The sequence below is a fragment of the Globicephala melas genome, chromosome 1 (genome assembly GCF_963455315.2).
Source record: "Globicephala melas chromosome 1, mGloMel1.2, whole genome shotgun sequence".
Taxonomy (NCBI): Eukaryota; Metazoa; Chordata; class Mammalia; order Artiodactyla; family Delphinidae; genus Globicephala; species Globicephala melas.
Genome location: NC_083314.1, coordinates 84,069,903 through 84,085,975, shown reverse-complemented (window position 1 = coordinate 84,085,975; position 16,073 = coordinate 84,069,903). Strand labels below are relative to the sequence as shown.

Here is a 16,073-nt window from a genome sequence, read left to right as displayed (position 1 = left end):
CCTATCCCCCTCCTCCACCCTGCTTTTCCCAGCTCCCTTCACGGCATACTTTATGTGGTCCATCTCCAAGACTCTGCTTTCAGTTCAATTCCCTTTAATGCTGATATATATCACCCTGCAAGGGATTCAACACTCCTGGGCCCCTGTTTGTTGGGACAGGGGGTCAACCAGGAAGAGACCTGAGAGGTCTCTTTTTTTACAACAGGAATGCCTGGATAACTTCCCCAACAATGATAGTTAACGTTCTTTTTAAAAAACACCCTCATGTATTCAGCATTTGTTACTTTTCAAAGCATCCCATGTCTTCTTTTTCTGAATTAACAGGAAACTTAGAGTGTGTTTCACGTAACACATAGGCGCGTGGCACCTTGAACCCTGCCTCTCTGTTTCATGGTTTTGGTCTTGCCTCTCTGCAAGCACCTCAATAGCAGGGGCCAATAAATACTCTCAGGAAATGTCTACTAACTGTTGGTCTGGGGTCATTCTATTAAGATAGACCTTGCTAGGAAAATACATGAAAAATACAATTTTGGCAATAAAAGCAAGGGCCTAGAAGAACAATGTTTTGAACTGATACATAAAAAAAAAAGACAATGTAATTTGACAAACTGTAAAATTTACTCTTTTCACAATTAATGTATATTAAGACTCTACTGCCTAGAACATTGTTAAGGTATGAAGCAAAGCCACATCACCAAATAAAATAATTACCATCCTTCATCTTCATCTCATCTTATTCCTTTGTCATTAATTCATACACTATAAGCTGAAGGATCAGGCTATAGCCATTATTGGATGTTCAGTGTGATCGCTGTCGTGAAGGTAAAGGAACCTAGCACAAAGCCTTCTCTGTAGACAGTGATTAATAAATATCTGTGGAATGAACGAATGGAGCAAATGCAACCACAGTGTCACGTGTTCAAACCAGTCACTCTCATTAATGCGTGTACTAACCAACATCTCACTGTCCGACCAGTCGCAAGGAAACTTGTCAGCCTTGACCATGTATTCAAGCCGGGCGACATCAAAGAGATTTGTTTCCGGTTTCTCATTATTCAGGATTGGTTCCAAGTACTTCCAGAAGATTTCAAGTTCTTTTATGTCGTTCTCTTTCTTCAATTTTTCAGCTTCTATATCTAATAAGAGCAACATGTTTATACTACAAAATGAGAGTGTCGAATTTCTTCCCACGTTAAGTGTTTGTGGTGAGTCATATGCATTGCATGATGTCTGTACAGTACCAGAAAATGCAAATAAAGAAATGTAATTTTGAGAAGTGTTTGGACCTAGACTATATAATTAAACATCAGAGGATTTTACTCCTGAAATTGTTATTTACTATGAGCTTTTTCCACCCCTTTATTTTATAGTTGAGGCCCAGAAAGATTATAAGGTCACACACTTGGGGAGCTAAAAATGGTCAATACTTCCATAACTCTGAGATTGTATCTATATAGGAGCAGTTTTTCTGCCAGATCCCTTTTTGACTATTTTAACATTTGTTTGCTGCATAACTGGTTAGAAATGCAGTCGATCCAGTTCTCCTTCCCATGTGGGTGAAAACAGACTGGATCCATGATTTCTGCTTCAGTTAACTTTTGGTCACATTGAAATAGCTACTGGCTTCTCTGGGCATTTGTGCTCTGACTATATAAAATAATGACAGTTTTCCATAAAGTTACACTTGAAAATTTGTCTGACATGGTTTGGTTTTTCCATCTATAACTAAATAGGTTCTAATACTAAGATCTCACTGTTCTACTGTAAAGTCTCTTTTTCTATGATTTTATTTTTATATATTAAATATTTTTAACAGAAAGACTATGGAGCTCGTGCAGCATTTTCTCACTGACTTGAATAATAAGTTATTGAATGTTACAACTAGGCTTTGAGATAGAAATAGCTAGGTTTAACTCTCAACTCTTTTACATAATAGCTGCCTCTAGACAGAATCGTTTTTGGTAAAATGGAAATAGTAAAACATACTTCCGAGGGTTGTCATGGAAACTACACGAATCAACACACTGAAAGCCCTTAGCATTGAGCCCAGTCCCAAGGCCTGTGCCCAATAAATGGTAGCTATTATTATTATCAGGGGTAGCCATTTCTAACCTGGAACAGCAATTTAAAAAATATGGTGTTATAGAAATCCGGATGTGGCTGTATAGGTTACAAAGCCCTGTGAAAGGATATTACTAATAAATAACAAAAAATCGCAATAGCATGTGGCAAAAAGAGCTTGGACTTCCAGGTCACACAGGCTTATATTGCATCCTAATTTTACTATCTGAAGTAGACAGTAGACTTTGTTCCCATCCCACAGAGGCAGTCTAGTACAATTCCCTTAGATGAAGACCCTGAGGTCTGAATAGTAGTGCAGAATAGTAGTGTAGTGGCTGAATAGTGGTGTAGGTGGGACTACATCCCACAGCTTCCGGGTCTAAAGCCTGGGAGATAAGCGTCCCCTCTGACTTATCAGAATAAGCCAGTAGCAAATCGGAGCAAGAACCCAAGGCTATGACCTCCCTTGGGCCATTTGGTGACTGTGGCTTCTGGCAGAATAGATTATCTACAGATGATCCATCCCACTCATGCTTTAGGTAAAAGTTATAGAGGAAAATTCCTGAGAAATGTAGTTGGATAACCAAGTCTATGCTCTCTGTGGCTCCACAGGGATAGAAACACGGGGTATGATTTGAATTTGCAAAATTTACAACACCTGGCTAGTGCAAGTGGCATAAATAGCAACTCAAAGTCTCAAAAGGATTTAATAATGTATGTCTTGTATGACTATGCTTTGGGCAGAAAATTGTATTTGTACTTTAAGGACAGTGGGTAACACTGAAGGATTCAGTAAGTTGTGTAGCAGACTGCATACCTTCTGGCCGAAGAAAACTTTCCTGCTGCTGGCTAACTGCTGCCAGGTGTGTCTGCAGAGGTTCATAATTCTCTGATGATATTTTAATCACGCTGCTTATGGGAATGCCGAGCTCAGTCATGATCGCTAATAACTGAGGACTGTTGAAGCCCACAACTATAATGTAATGCTGGGCACCGTCATCTGGCTCATCGTCTGTTCAAAATACCATAGAGAAGAGCAGCCGTCATTTTAAAAGAGAACGGGTTGCACTCAGCCAGTTCAATGGCTCTATACATTATGCATGCGTTTATCATCCCTCGGGCTCGCCAAAAGCAGTCCGGTTGGCTGGAATGCAGTCATGTTGACTGGTTTTCATTATTGCCCTTCCAGTAAGAAGGCTGTGGCCATTTTACAAAATATTAAATCACTTTTGCAAATGAGACATAGGCGTAATAGGAGGACAAACATACAGAGGGCCTGTCGTCATGGAAAATGTGTGCTTGGGTTTTTCTAAAAAAAAAAATGTCTAGGCTGTAATTTTTCTTGGTTCTAATCTCTTTTGAGCAACATCTGGCTTTACTCCTGAATTACAAGTAGCTGCCGCTTTGTGGTATTTGATATGCGGAGGTGTTTACAGAAGAGGGAAATATTGAATATGAACAAACTCCCTACCAAAGCATACTGTGTGTTTATGCCAATAGGTGTGCATGCTGAGTATGGGTAATGTAGCAACTATATAGTTATTGCATTCAAGTTAAAAAATAGATATTGCTCACTTTCCTAAAATTTTTCTCCTCAATTTTGTCTTGGCTATACTGTTCTATAAGTGTTAAAACATGAGTTTATATTAGAACGTGAGATTCTGGGGGGTGAGAATAATTGTTGTACTTTAATATCAATACTAGATGGTACACGAAAACATTACATCTCACAGTGGTTCATCAAGATCAATTTAAGAATAGAGAAACAGATGCACAAACTTTTGATCTTCAAGTAGTGATTTTTCTTCAGCTACTAAAACAAATCAGTATTGATACTGCTCACGGAATCCATAATATAATTGCTTCTGTGTCTAGTGGGTTTAGAGCAGAGATATATTAGGGGAGTCAAACTGTCAAAGGATGTGAAGAGGTGCCGCCTCATATAAATACGATGCAAATAAAAAACAGTAGCTCCACTTGGGTTCATGGGAAGGTGGCAATGAATTACTCATAGCTGCCCAAGTCAAATAATGTTTTTTATATCAATACTCTAAATGAAAGAGAATTCTGGTTGTTCTATCTAGGACAGATAGTGGGAGAAGCTGAGGTCAGGAAGCTACGTGCTCTGAGTCACAAATTAACAGGTCTGATTTTATTACAACCGTATTACACTCGTGACAATAATCACTTTTTACTTTGCCTTATAAGTGTTTCTGATTTTCTCAAATGTTCCCAACAAGATAGTAAGCTCCTCGGTGGCACAGTCAGCTAGTTAATTCATCTTTTATCTGCACTATGAAAATGTGCCTATAGCAAGACACATGCTAAAGAAATATTGGCTGAAAACAAAAATGAATTGCAAATAGAAATATTTTTCTATTAGGGTGTCATGGGGAGTATAGGATTTATGCTTTTAAAAAGGTGAAAAGGCTGGGGAAGATTAAGCATAGTGGTTGGAATGATTTTTCAAGTTTGTAGGTCATCAGGCAAGAAGTGAAAGGAGCATCTTACTGACCAATGTAATGTTTGGTGTGATCCTCTTCTCCCCTTCTTACTAACTGGGTGGTCTTTTTTACTGCTGTGTTTGCCTCAGGCTGGTCCTTTCCCTTTCCTTTGGCAACCGTGGCAATTGGGGACTTTTTTTCCTTGAGAGATTTTGCTCTCCCTTTATCCTTTTCTACCTTAAATCTGTCTTCTATCACCTGGAAAGACAGAATACTTTTGATTAAACCATAGAGTGAGCAGGCAATGGCTTCTCTACTGTCAGGTAAATTAAATCTTTATTTCATTCACTCACTCCTTTACTCCCTGATTCATTCTTCAAGCCAGGATAGTGGAGATTCCAGGTTGAGCCTAAGCTGTGAGAAGGCACATCAAACACAAAGACCAGAGGGGTGGATGCTAGGAGACTGTCACACACACACACATCTTTCTGGAAGGGAATTCATCTTAAAGGAGCCCCCCCCCCCTTGGCCTAATAAACAACCTCAGTTAGTGGCTGGCAGGGAGAGTGGTGGATTCTGAGTACATTGTGATGGCAGGGACTTAGGTTTATCAAGTAGCCTAACCCTGGGGTCTCTATCTGGGTCTAACAAAGGTTTTCTTTTCAAACAATTGCCAGAACCTTTGTACATTACGTCATAATGTAATTACACTTTCCATTCATGTGTTATGAATACATATAGGTTGAGTTCATTGAAATGACGTGGTAGTATTGGACCATACAGAAGATCCAGAATATGCTTATGTTATTTATTTTTCCCGTGTTCAACAAAACTGGGCACAAAAATAACTAAACTAAATTACTGCAGCAACATTGGGGGTTCTGTGTTTTCCTGAGGTCGTGAAACCAAATTTGAAGAACTCAGTCCTAAGACGTTAGAGACAAGGAAAGTAGAAGATATATTGCTTTGGCACCAAGCTAACAGAAGGTAGCACAGGAGGAGAGAGGAGCGTCTGCCTCCTCTACGTGGCTTCTGGGTGTTGATGTTTCCAGAGAACCCAGTTTTTGGTTTCTTTTTAATCTTTTTCACCCCTCCTCGTGGCATGTGGGATCTCCGTTCCTCAACCAGGGATTGAACCCACGCCCCCTGCAGGAGAAGCGTGGGGTCTTAACCACTGGACTGCCAGGGAAGTCCCAAACCCAGTTTAGCTGTAGCACCCGGAGGAAGCATCAGAGGTGCCCATGGACCCTCCGTGCCTGCCTGGCACCTGTGGCTCCAGTGGTGGGGAAACTCGACCTCCCCACCACCTGCTCCTCAACAGAGGGAAATATCAGTGGAGGCTGCAGATGTCACTAATAGCCTTGGATAGAGGCAGCAAGGAAAGCACAAGGTAAAGTACAGAAGTATGAAAAGCCCCAGGGTTTCTCTCTGCGCCAGATACAAATTGGCCCATAAAAAGGGTTGGCATGTGCTAATGCATATATATGGAATCTAAAAAAATGGTACTGATGAACCTAGTGGCAGGGCAGGAATAAAGACACAGATGTAGATAACGGACTTGAGGACACAGGGGGGAAAGGGGAAGCTGGGACGAAGTGAGACAGTAGCATTGACATATATACACTACCAAATGTAAAATGGAGGGCTAGTGGGAAGCTGCTGCATAATGCGGGGAGTTCAACTCGATGTTTTGTGACCACCTAGAGGGGTGGAGTAGGGAGGGTGGGAGGGAGGCTCAAGAGGGAGGGGATATGGGGATATATGTATACATAGAGCTGATTCACTTTGTTGCACAACAGAAACTAACACAACACTGTAAAGTAATTATACTCCAATAAAGATGTGAAAAAAAAATAGGGTTGAACTCTATTCCCTTGAGCTCCTACTCTACAGGGGAAGAAAGAGAAAAAAGCACATGAACAGAGAAACAAAAGCATGACTGACGATTTTCATGAATTTTATGAAGGATAAAACCCAATGTAGTAATAGACACACAATTCGCCACTCACTAGTAAGCTGGTGATGGAAGGCCTCTGAGGGAGTGACATTTGAGTGAAGACCTGAAGGATGAGAAGCATCCGTGTGAGAAGCAGGGGAAAGGTGAAGTGTGTGCCAGAGGCCCTGAGTTATAAAGGAGACGGGTATGCGCAAGGAACTGAAAGGAGGTGAGTACAGCAGGAGAATAGTGGGCAAGGGAGAGAGTGGCCAGGATGAGGCAGGGAAGGTAGGGCATGGGCCAGGTCATCCGGCGCTTTGGTGGGGGCTGGTTCACAAGTTTATATTTTATTAAAAATGCATTGGAAAGACCATAAAGGGTTTAAATGGAGGACTACTGTGATTTTGCAAGATAGGAAACCAGAAGACCAGTAAGGAAACTCTAGCAATAGTTCAGATAAGACCTAACAGTAACTCAGTTTAAAGTGTTGGTAGAGTGGAGAAATGTAGATGGATTTAAGATATATTGTGGATGTTGAAAGTACAGGGGTTGAAAGATTAGAGACAAGGAATGAAGGAGGAGGCAACAACGATAATGCTCTGGATTTAGTTTGAATAACAAGTTGGTTAATGGTGCCACTCACAGAGACAGAAGCATTGGAGTGAGAAATAATTTTTACTTAAGGTGGGCAGACTATTCAGAAAGATCTTGTTAAATCCAAGATGCTCCTGAGATGACAAGGAGACAATTGAATACACATGTTCTTCTCTCAGAAGAGAGATGTGGCTGGAGTTACAAATTCAGGTGTGGGTAACATAGAGATAGTAGTTAACTGCACGGGAAGAGATAAGACCCCCTGGGGAAAGAGGTCTCAAGAAATATGAGAATTGAACCTGGGATCATGCTGGAAACTCCAATACTTACCAACTGGGTATAGGAGGGGATGTGGGTAAAAGAGAGAAGTGACTTAGAAGGTAGGAAAAATTACAGAGTATGCAGCTAGAGAACCAAGGGACTGAAGAGTATGGGTAGTTATAGGCGACATTATGGGAGCAGTTATGGTGGAGTGTGGAGGTAGTGAACACAGAGGCAGGAACAGTTGAGTGACCACTTGTGTGGACAATGGTTTCAAGAAGCTTCCTTGTGAGCACTATGCACAATAGCCAAGACATGGAAACAACCTAAATGTCCATCAACAGATGAATGGATAAAGAAGATGTGGTGCATATATACAGTGGAATACTACTCAGCCATAAGAAAGAACGAAATAATGCCATTTGCAGTATGGACGGACCTAGAGATTATCATACTAAGTAATGTAAGTCAGAAAGAGAAAGACAAATACCATATGATATCACTTATATGTGGAATCTAAAATATGGCGCAAATGAACCTATCTATGAAACAGAAACAGACTCATGGACATAGAGAACAGACTTGCTGTTGCCAAGGGGGAGGGGGTGGGAGAGGGAGGGAGTGGGAGTTTGGGGTTAGCAGAGGTGAGTTATTATATAGAGAGTGGATAAACAACAAGGTCCTGCTGTATAGCACAGGGAACTAGAATCAATATCTTTTGATAAACCATCTTGGAAAAGAATATTAAAAATGCATATATATATGTATAACTGAATCACTTTGCTGTATAGCAGAGATTAACACAACATTGTAAATGAACTATACTTCAATAAAAAAGTAAAAAACAAAACTAATGTAAATGCATTAAAAAAAAGAAAAAGAGAACAGTCTTTAAAGAAAAAAAAAAAGATGTTTGCTTGTAAAGGGGAACTGGGGGACCTGAGATTGTTCAGTGGATGAGTGGGCAGAAGGGGAGTATAACGTCGTTATGTACGTATGTAAGTAAAGTCAGGAGATATTGTGTTTTCAGGCTGATGGAATGATCCATCAGAGAGGGGGACATTGAAAACATGGGGGAGACTAAAGTCCTTGAGGAGAAAAGATGGGATAAGATGAAGAGAATGTGTCAATAACTGGACTTTGATAGGAAGAAAGGCAATTTCTCAGTTTAATGAAAGGAGCAAAGAGGGGATGACTGGCTGGGTGTAGGTGCAAGAAAGAGAGAGGTCTTGATGGTGTTGGGGGAATGTTTCAGTGTTTTCAAGTCAAGGATGAGGCAAGGTTACCAACTCAAGATGGGCAGGTATGAGGTAGGAGGTTTGACTAGAGAAGATAATGTGAGTCATCTCAGAAAGTGGGAGAGCAAGCTTACTGAAGAAAGATGGTAGAACTCTCTGCCAATGTGGAGAGCTTATTGGAAATTTTGAGATTGTTCATTGAAAATGAAACCAGAGCCCAAATCAGTGCCCCTGACTCCAATCAACTCGGAGGTACTGGTAAGACTCGTGCAAGTAGGCGCTCTCCCAGCCACACCTTGGATCAAGGTGAGTCCACTAGAGGGAAAAACACCGGTGCAGCTGTGAGGTGGACAGCTAGCCTCACCACAGAGAAGTCCCAACTTGGCCAAAAAAAATCTGCCAGAAACTTCTACAGCTATCATTTGAAATAAAATCGCAGGGTGATCTTTAGAACTGAAAAGAAGAAACTGTTTTAGATTAAATTATTCTAAAGTTCACCTTCATTCATTTCATTCAACTTTATACATGCATTCATATTCCATCATTCCAAAAAACACTTCCTGACTGCAGTGGACATTTGTGTCCCAGTAAGGCAGTAAAAGGGCCCTCTGGCCCTGCAGGCTCTCCTAGGTGGGGTGTAGGACCTGTGCAGACACATAGCTCTCATTCCTTTGGAGTCTCTCTAGCAAAGATTGGGTTCTACAAGGTAAGCAACTTCCTGAGCCCTTTCTCCTGTAAGTTTTCTTAGGATCCTAGAGAAAGCAAGGCTGATCACAACCAAAATTTCAAAGTAAGTGGTAACTTAGCAGAGACACTGCTATACAGTATGATACGTGCTTTCTAGACGTCATCATCTTTAATTTGTTCTCACAAAGCAACATGCCAAATGGGTAATTATTCCCATTGTATAAATTAAGACCCACAGTTTCCCTCACAAGCACACAGCTGTGGTAGAGACACAAGTTGGTGTGACTCCAAACCTCAAACTCATTTTATTTCCATGGTTCTCCTGTAGCCTCAGCCTTTGATGTCCTTGCAACCTTCTTCTCCATGCTCGTCTGCCCTCTCTCTACTCCATCTTTCCAAGGGCTGAATAACACTAGCTGAATGCTCTTCTGTTCCTCCATGTGCTTCACTTCCCTCAGCTCCTCTTTCTGCTCAGTGCCCTCTTTCCCTCTCTTTCTTTTTGCCTTTGCATTCCCTTAGCAAGGCCAAACTTGGTACCCTGGAGACGAGCATCTTTTTTTTTTTTTTTTTTTTTCTTGCGGTACGTGGGCCTCACACTGTTGTGGCCTCTCCTGTCGCGGAGCACAGGCTCCGGACGCGAAGGCTCAGCAGCCATGCTAACGGACCCAGCCGCTCCGCGGCATGTGGGATCCTCCCGGACCGGGTCACGAACCCGTGTCCCCTGCATCGGTAGGTGGACTCTCAACCACTGCACCACCAGGGAAGCCCAGACAATCATCTTTTAAACTAATTTCCAGTAACACGGAACTTAGCAATATTGATCTCCCTCTTTTCACAAAAGCATTTAAAAAGTACTTCTAAATCCTGATTTACTTCTTTAGGTATGTTTTTAAATTCTAAAAATAATCATTATTGAAAAATTGGAAAAAAAACATAGAGAACTTACAAAAATCACAATTCCACCATCCAGAGAAGTTGAGTGAAGAGGCTATTACAATGCATTCTCTCAAATTATGTTTAGGCGTCATTTTAATGTAATCATTATTGTTGTCTCTATATAACCTAGTGTTCTGCATTTTCCATTTAACAGTGGATGTATATTTAATTGGTAGCACATCAAGAAGTACTGCTATGTAAAGTATGTCTCATAGCGACTATATACGTGATTTCCTGGTGTGCAAAGACACTAAATGGTAGAGAACAGAAGCAAATGGAAGCACCTGGGTCCTCCTGGGTGCCAGGGGCAGGCAGAGAAGTCCTTGGTAAATTTCTGAACATGTTCTTTGCCCTACCCAGTCCCCACTACTCCCCTGTGCCTGACTCTAGTGGTGGTCTCTCTACTCCTCTCCTGTATCCAGTCTGTATCTCCCAACCTCCACACCTGAGCTGAACCAGGACAGTCCCTTTGTTCCTCTGCTTCTGAACAATCGTTGACTACTTGGCCCCTTAGAATTCTACTCTGGTCAAAAGGTCCATCCTTTTCTACTAAGCCCCAATTGCAGGAAAATCACCTCCTATCTCCTTCCCTTTCCCTCTCTTCTCTCACATTCTGAATAAGTCCCTCCCCTCTATGGGTTTACGTCTTGGGATTTGAGGGCGGGAGTGGGGAGAAGTGAACCAGGTTTGCTGAGCCCCCTCTTAAATCATAAGCTAAAATTTGTTCAACACCAACCTCTTTTGCCTTTCTTGCTTTGGGGTAGCATAACATGCATGTTCCCATTTAGGGTCATCTACTTACAACTGAAAGAACTCAGAGGAAACTCTTGCCAATTCAAGATAAAAATTTAGGAGGTGTGTATCTAACAGGCCCCTCTTTCTACCGTGTTTGGGGAACACATGCTACCCAGCATATGAAGGGAGAGTCAAGTTCATAGCAGAGTACAGTTTCTTTAAAATGCACTGTGTACCAAAAGCATCTGGATGCCTCCTCCTCCTGTGGGAAGGCTTTGGGTAGGCATGAAGGTTTCTTACCAGTTAAGCTACATAGCAGATGTGGGGCTCTTGTCTTAGCAACAAACAAAAATGTATTAGGGTTTCACACACTCACTTGAGTATTACGTGACACCTACCTAGAGCCCTTAATCTTGTTATTCTCACCTCTTAAAGGGAAAAATACAAAATTCTCCCTCTCTGGAATTGGGCAACCTAGTTAGTTGATGCTTCAAAAATATTTTAGACTGTGTTTTATTTCTAAATTACTTCTTCTTAATACCAAAATTCAAATACCTCGATGAGTATTCATTCTGTTGTTCTTCACAGTGAAAGGAAAGTAAATGGTAAAAGTCAGTGGAACCGGTGGTAAATACCTATACTTCCTCTTAACTTTTATAGATAATAGCACATCTACATATTTGTGTATAACCGTGTGTTGTGTACAACTTTGTGTTTCATATGTGTTCTATCATAAGATTCCCACAATAATATTATTAAGGATATAGATAAGAAAAGATGTCACGGCAGTTAAATGACTAAGTCACTCCACTATTATGTGACTTATGAGAAACAGGGTCTATCTTCTGAGTGCTACTCAGTTCTCTTTCAAGATATCACTCTATCTCACAAACAATCTATTGGTCACAGATGATGAGAAGACAATAGATGGACTGAAAGAAATGTATGGTGTCAAGTAAGTTTGAGAGACAACAGATTAAACAATATTAAAGAGATTTGTTTTCATGAAACTCCTCCATCTTTAATAAGCTAATATACAGTTAATTTGAACAGGGGGTCATTTGTTATCTTTTTTAATGGAGAACTGGGTCTAAATGGTTCCAGAACCTATTTTGGAAAGAAAAGGTTGTGGGAACATTTTGGGGCCCAATTAATCCATTTCTATAAACGTATGCTAAGGAAATTATCCAAAATATGAAGAATTGTATACGGTAAGGTTGTTCATCACAACATTGTTTATTATGAAACAACACAGAAATAATGGAAATGTTCAACAATAAAGGAACTTTAAGAAAAGTATGGTAGTCAATAGAATGTCACCTAGCCAATAACAATGATAGATGTGGATGCTGTGATAATGAGAAAAAATTATGGTATATTTTAATTGAAAAAAACTGGATTAAAATTTCATTTTACAATGATTACAGCTATGTAAAGAAACAAATCCACAGAAACAAAGGAAATGTACCAAAATGTTAACATTAGTTATAATAGGGTTATGGCATTATGAACATTTTGTTTTTCCTTTTCTATATTTTCTATTTCTTTCCCCTCCCTGCTTACCTGCCAAATAGAAAACATAATGTATGGGACTGAGTTAGGAGCTTGCTTTTCTAGAGAGTGGCTGAGGTGTAGAAAACGTAAGCAAACGAATATACTGGGTTCACTCGACCAAATGATGCAATCTAAAGATTGCACCAAGTCCTGGGGTGCCACACTGCCATCTTCAGGGTGCAATTCTTCATCCACAGACTCAGAACACGGCCCTGTCTGTGTGTGGTGGTGGTGAGGGGGTGGGTCTGATGTCTACCTGATGTCTGTCTCCTGCACGATCCTGTGTGATTTAGAGGTTTCAGCACCGGGTCAGCCAATGCTATCCAACTTCAACATCCAGAGGGGCAGAGAGAAGGGCTAAGGATGTTTGAAATAATCCCAGGAAGTCTCTTTCTAAGAGATTCCCCCAGAGACCAGCCCATTTCTGGGCAGGGGGGTGGGACTGGATAAGAAGTCAGGATTCCCTCGGGAATTGGTGGTTGGTTAGCTCAGTGCCCTTTGTCTTTGGTGGACTTTGTTCCTTTCTCTGACCAGTCCCCCCCACCCCCGCTTAACCTCAGGATGTTTTATGCAACATGGAATTACATGATCTAATTAGCGAGTTGGTAGATCCCACTGAGCAAAGCCATTTGCTCCTTGAAGCATCCCTGCGAAGTTCTCTGCTGATCGTAAGCCAAGAGTGCTGTTTTGTGTAATTATTGAGACACACTCAGAAGGGGTATGTACGGTGGTTAAGAACATAATCTTAGAGTCTGACAGTTCTGGATTTAAATCCTGAGTAGCTATTTAGCCTTGGGAAAGTTACTTTTCACACCCTCAGTTTCCCCATCTGCAAATCGAGAATAATACTCTGTAACTCATAAAGTCATTTAAAGCATTAAATGTTAAAACATATGTAAAGAGCTTGGTATAGTGGCAAGCAGTCAATAATGGTAGCTAATTACTATTATTAGCTGCTGTAACTATTTGTATTTCAAAATACTGCTCTATTTTAAATGTGTGTGTTTCTTTACATTTTTCCTGAAGTCTGTAAAAAGGTTTCATTGATTAATAGCATCCCAATTAGGAAAGCACTGCTCTAGTTTACAGATAAGCCAGCCAGGGAATCATTTATAATTTACCCTGAATTGTTGAATTTTGTAGCTCTTCAGATCCAACAGTTTTGTTGGTAGTATCCTCATTTCGATAATCCAGCCTCAAAGAATTCCATCCAGTTAGTGAGGCAAGTTATTCCTTTCCTGAAACCACACGGGTCCCTCTAAACTGAGTTTCTGCTCTTCCTCTGTTTGATTTCTTAGAATAGTTTCTGAAGATTTTAACCACAACTGAATCAAAACTAACCAGCCTGTAATTTCCTGGTATGTCCCTATGGCTTTTCTTTTAAAACAAAACACACATACAAAATGGCATTACATTGGCTGGTTTCCAGTGTTTCGGGGTTTTAACTGGAGTAAGCTGGAAAACGTCTGTGAAATTTACCCTAATTTCTCTTTGTCGGTCCTTTGGAGCAGGCTCTGGGTTGTTTGGGCTTCATCATGATATCTGATCAAATTTAGGTGCTTTTAATTTTGAGATGTTTTAAGAAAAGTTTACCAATACCATCTGTCCATATTCTTTACTGCCTGTCTTCCATCTATTCAATTCTAGGACATTGAAAAATAAGGCAACTTGTGCTAAGTAGATAAGCCAGAAAGAGAAAGAACTGTTCTGCTTTTATATAAAAGATATGCTAAAAATATCCAAGAAAATATGGACTGGTTATTTGAATTCACAAATTAAAAGCACAGTTAGAATATATTTGGATCTTTTCCTAAAAAAACCTATCCAAATGTTCTGAACTCAACGGCACAGACTAGATTTAGTTTGGCTGATTATTTAAATGGGTTAATTTTGCTTGTATTACAGCCATTTTTAATTTTTTGATGATTAAATGTTTTCTTTTAGCTGAATTCTCAATATATTTTAAATATTTTGATTCACAATGAAGTGTTTTGGTTTTAAAAAATGTTTATAATTAATATATAACATAAAAGTTGGAGTTAAAAAGAAGTAAAACTGTGAAAAATACTGTAATATTCAGATAATGACTAAATTAAAACATGGTCAGCAATTTGTTTTAAAATTATAATGAACCTTATGAAAATATATGTGCCCAATACATTGTTTCTCTAAATGTTTGTTAAGTTAATGAATTAACAACAAATTGATAATGATATAACTAAAAATGCAGAATAAATGTTGAGATAATGATGTGCACAAGGAAAACTTATTTCTAAACAAAACACTCTCTTATTCCGATTTTAAGATATAATAAAATCTAATTTGGGATTAATTATATGAAAAAATCATATTCAGAAGTTCTGAAATGCTGAAATACATTTCTAGAAATAAAGTGTATTTTCTTCATTATATGTATATTTGGAAGTAATCAACAAGATGCTTCTGAATATATAAAAGTTTTGAAATATATTCAACTTATTACAATTAGAGGCAGGGATTTGCCTCTCAGAAATTTATATGCTAAAGGCCTCTAAACTGTACTTCTAAGAAATAGCTTCCTTGTGTTATTTTTTATAATATTAATTATCCAGTAAACTTTCTTCATGGACAAAGCAAATGCAATGTTAAGCATAGCCCGGACTAAAGTGTTATAAATTATTAAAATTAGTGGAATCTAAAATAATGATATTTTCACTGTATCTGGCTATTGTAACTATATTATTAAGAAAAGTTTTGATGGTTAAAACAGAATCAAGGGGCTTCCCTGGTGGCGCAGTGGTTGAGAATCTGCCTGCCAATGCAGGGGACACGGGTTCGAGCCTGGGAAGATCCCACATGCCGTGGAGCAACTGGGCCCGTGATCCACAACTACTGCCTGCGCGTCTGGAGCCTGTGCTCCGCAACAAGAGAGGCCGCGATAGTGAGAGGCCCGCACACCGCAATGAGGAGTGGCCCCCGCTTGCCGCAACTAGAGAAAGCCCTCGCACAGAAACGAAGACCCAACACACCCAAAAATAAATAAATAAATTAATTAATTTAAAAAGCAAGTTAAAAAAAAAAACAGAATCAAATATGTAGTATACATTACATTTTTTTCCATTGGGCTAAAAGGACAGGGACGTACTCATATTAGTAGTTTTTGTCCTCACTGTCTCCCTAGTATTTTCTGTAATTACTGCTATGGATATTTTTCAACCATTCATTTTTAAAAATTCAATTCCAAAAATTCAACATAGAAGATACAAAACACTCTGGGTTGTACAGATGTAAACATATAACTAGTATTTGAGAGAAAGCAACCACATATACCTCATGTTGATGTTAAAAAGCCGAAGAGACAGTCACTCCCCTTGCAGGAATCTCAGAATCTCACCCGGGGTTCAGAAAAAGGAAGAAATTGGGTAAAGTCCTCTTTCCTTTTTTTCCATTTTCTAAACCACAGCGTGGTGTCAGTTTTACATACTTTATACTTATTTTGCTTTCTGCTAAACTCCCTGGCTGACAAGCATTAACCTCCGTTGTTCCAAATGACCTGCTGGGCAGTGTTGTTGAAATGAACATAGATTATATCATCCCTCCAACAACTCCCTTAGTCTTGCCTTTACCTAGAATATTTTTCTGGAGAGT

General features: G+C 39.7%; 1 protein-coding gene across 1 annotated transcript in view; it reads right to left on the bottom strand.

Moving 5' to 3' along the window:
• The window catches only part of SPAG17 (sperm associated antigen 17), a 219,517-nt gene that overhangs the window by 145,660 nt on the left and 57,784 nt on the right, over nucleotides 1–16,073 (bottom strand). The window contains exons 5-7 of the mRNA XM_030869317.2: nucleotides 4,577–4,763; nucleotides 2,879–3,073; nucleotides 955–1,136 (exon numbers count right to left, since the gene is read on the bottom strand). Coding sequence (XP_030725177.2) covers nucleotides 955–1,136; nucleotides 2,879–3,073; nucleotides 4,577–4,763 — 564 coding nt within the window. The remainder of the gene's footprint in view (nucleotides 1–954; nucleotides 1,137–2,878; nucleotides 3,074–4,576; nucleotides 4,764–16,073) is intronic.